General features: G+C 67.6%; 1 protein-coding gene across 1 annotated transcript in view; it reads right to left on the bottom strand.

Moving 5' to 3' along the window:
• Window positions 1–2337, bottom strand: part of CHLNCDRAFT_58505 (hypothetical protein) — a gene marked incomplete at both ends in the record, with an annotated part of 14546 nt that overhangs the window by 1576 nt on the left and 10633 nt on the right. Inside the window, 8 exons of the mRNA XM_005845456.1 lie at window positions 79–135; window positions 410–474; window positions 649–715; window positions 867–947; window positions 1100–1191; window positions 1424–1490; window positions 1737–1783; window positions 2111–2204. Coding sequence (XP_005845518.1) covers window positions 79–135; window positions 410–474; window positions 649–715; window positions 867–947; window positions 1100–1191; window positions 1424–1490; window positions 1737–1783; window positions 2111–2204 — 570 coding nt within the window. The remainder of the gene's footprint in view (window positions 1–78; window positions 136–409; window positions 475–648; window positions 716–866; window positions 948–1099; window positions 1192–1423; window positions 1491–1736; window positions 1784–2110; window positions 2205–2337) is intronic.

Below are 2337 nucleotides of genomic sequence, written 5' to 3'. Positions count from 1 at the left end.
GGGGGGGGGGACCAGTGAAGCAGGCAGGCAGGCAGGCAGGGAGGCAGGCAGGGCAGGCGGGCGGCTGTCTGGCCTCGCCTGCAGCTGCTCCCAGTGCTGGTCCATCAGCTCCGCCAGCAGGCCCTTCAGGTTCTCCTGCACAGGGGCACACCAGGAGGCGGGCGCATGGTGTGCGCGTGGTGTACGTGTGTGTAGTGTGCGCGTGCATGTGTGTGTGTGTGTGTGTGTGTGCGTGTGTGTGTGTGTGTGTGTGTGTGTGTGTGTGCAGAACTCTAAGGTAATTGTGTGCATGCACCTGGCCACACCAGGCGTGTGCCCGGCCGCACGGATCTGGCGGCAGCGCCGCGGCAGCTCCTGGCAGCAGCGGCAGCAGCCCGCACTTTCCAGCCGCCTCCCCTCACCCGCCCACCTTGCGTATGAACTCAAACAGCTCCAGGCAGGCGCTGTTGAGCAGGTTGTAGCGGGGGCCGTTGTCTGTGGGGGGAGGAGGGTGAGGTAGTGGGGGTGAGGTGGTGGGCGCGGGGGTGGCGGGGAGGGCGCGAGGCGGTGGGGCGAGGGATCGAGGCGAGGTGAGATGCCGCTGGAACAGGCAGCGCCCACGATCGCCACCATGCAATATGCACTGCACACCCGCAGCGCCGCCCTCACCCAGGAAGGCGGCCACCACGGGCCCCAGCAGGTGGTTCTTGATGAGGTACCGGTTGTAGAACTCGTCCTGCGGTATGGGAGGGGCGGTACATCGGTGCGGTACATCAGTGCAGCACATACGAGTTGCTTGGCGCGACAGCGCGGCGCGTGCACGGCCAGCCGAAGGCATCCTCAGCAGGCCTGCCCCCACACAACAACACCCACCCCACCCCACACACCTTCATACTGAGCGCGGTGCGCAGGAAGCGCACCGCCGCCACCACCAGCCACCGCTCCTTGCACTTCAGCAGCTTGAGCACCTGGGGAGGGGCGGGGTGCATTCCCAGGGAAGGGCAGGGTTGGATGCTTGGAGGAGGAGGAACAGGGAGGGGTGCCATCTGGGGCTGCTGGAGCCTGTCCAGCCCCGGCCGCATGCATCCAAAACGTCCCATGCGGAACAGGTACCGCCCACCTTCTCCACCACGTTGTTGCGCAGGATGTAGTACTTAATGCGGTACGAGTGCGACACCACGCAGAAGCACAGCAGGTCCACAACCAGCCCCACTGCGGCAGGCGGGCAAGGTGACAGGCGAGGCAGGGTGAGTGCGGTTGATTTTGAGGGCGGAGTGCAAGTGTAGAAGGGAGGGAGGGAGGGAGGGAGGAGGCACAGGGTTGCAGCGAGAGCACGGATGGCACAGCGGCTGCGCGGCAGCCTGGGAGCCAGCGCGGACGCAGCAGGAGGCGGCAGCGCAGCAGCGGAGCTAGAAGTTGGCAGGTGGGGAGCCCTGCGCCGCACCTGTGTTGGCGGAGGGTCCGCCTGCCGCATACGGATCGTCTCCCGCCTGCACCAGCGTCGCCAGCAGCTGCAGCACACGAAGAGGGGAAGGCGCGAGGCGAGGGTCAGCGGCGCAAGGCGGGTCACACGCTGCGCCCAGGCTGGGTCTCCCCGCTCCAAAACGCCTGCGCCTGCCCTGCTGCCCGTGCTCCCCATCGCCATGCACCACAGCCGTGTGCTGCTGCCTGCCCCCCCTGCACTTGCTCAGCCCCACCGTACTGCTTTCGATGCCTGTACTGCCCACTGTACAGCCCGCACCGCACCGGGCCCCTACCTTGGCTATGTACTTGTCGTAAAACAGCTCCACAAACTTGTTCTTCTCTGCAAGATGCACAGGCAGGGGCAGGCGGCGGCGGCGACAGCGTGAGTGCCTGCTGTGTGGCCAGGCAGGGCCGGGGAGCGATGGAGGCTCGCACGCGAGGGCGCCGCCGCTCCTTGCCAGGCTAATGGGCCCATGCGCGCAACCAGGGCCATGAGGGCAACCAGCCCTTCCCCCCTCCACCCCGCAACCCCAGCCCCGCGTCACAGCCCCCAGCCCTGCCACCACCACTTCGCGCTGCCCTCCAGCGTCTCCCGCCCACAAACTCCTGTACTGCCCTGCTGTACCGCCCTGCAGTACCGCCCCGAACGGCCCCGCCACCCACCCACCCGCGCTGCCCTCCAGCGTCTCTGGGTCCAGCAGCATCTTCAGCATCTCCCCCACCTGCTCCTGCAGCCCGCTGTCGCTGGAGTCCAGCAGCGCCTGCAGGCAGGGCGCGGGTGGCGTGTGTGTGTGTGTGTGTGTGTGTGTGGTGGTGAAGGGTTCCTGGCGGCTGGCGCTGGTGTGGCGGCCGTGCAGCGGTGGCGACCATGTGGGGTGTGGGGTGTGGGGTGTG

The sequence above is a fragment of the Chlorella variabilis genome (assembly GCF_000147415.1).
Source record: "Chlorella variabilis unplaced genomic scaffold CHLNCscaffold_17, whole genome shotgun sequence".
In the NCBI taxonomy this organism is placed as follows: domain Eukaryota; kingdom Viridiplantae; phylum Chlorophyta; class Trebouxiophyceae; order Chlorellales; family Chlorellaceae; genus Chlorella; species Chlorella variabilis.
This window is presented reverse-complemented; position numbering and strand designations above follow the sequence as displayed.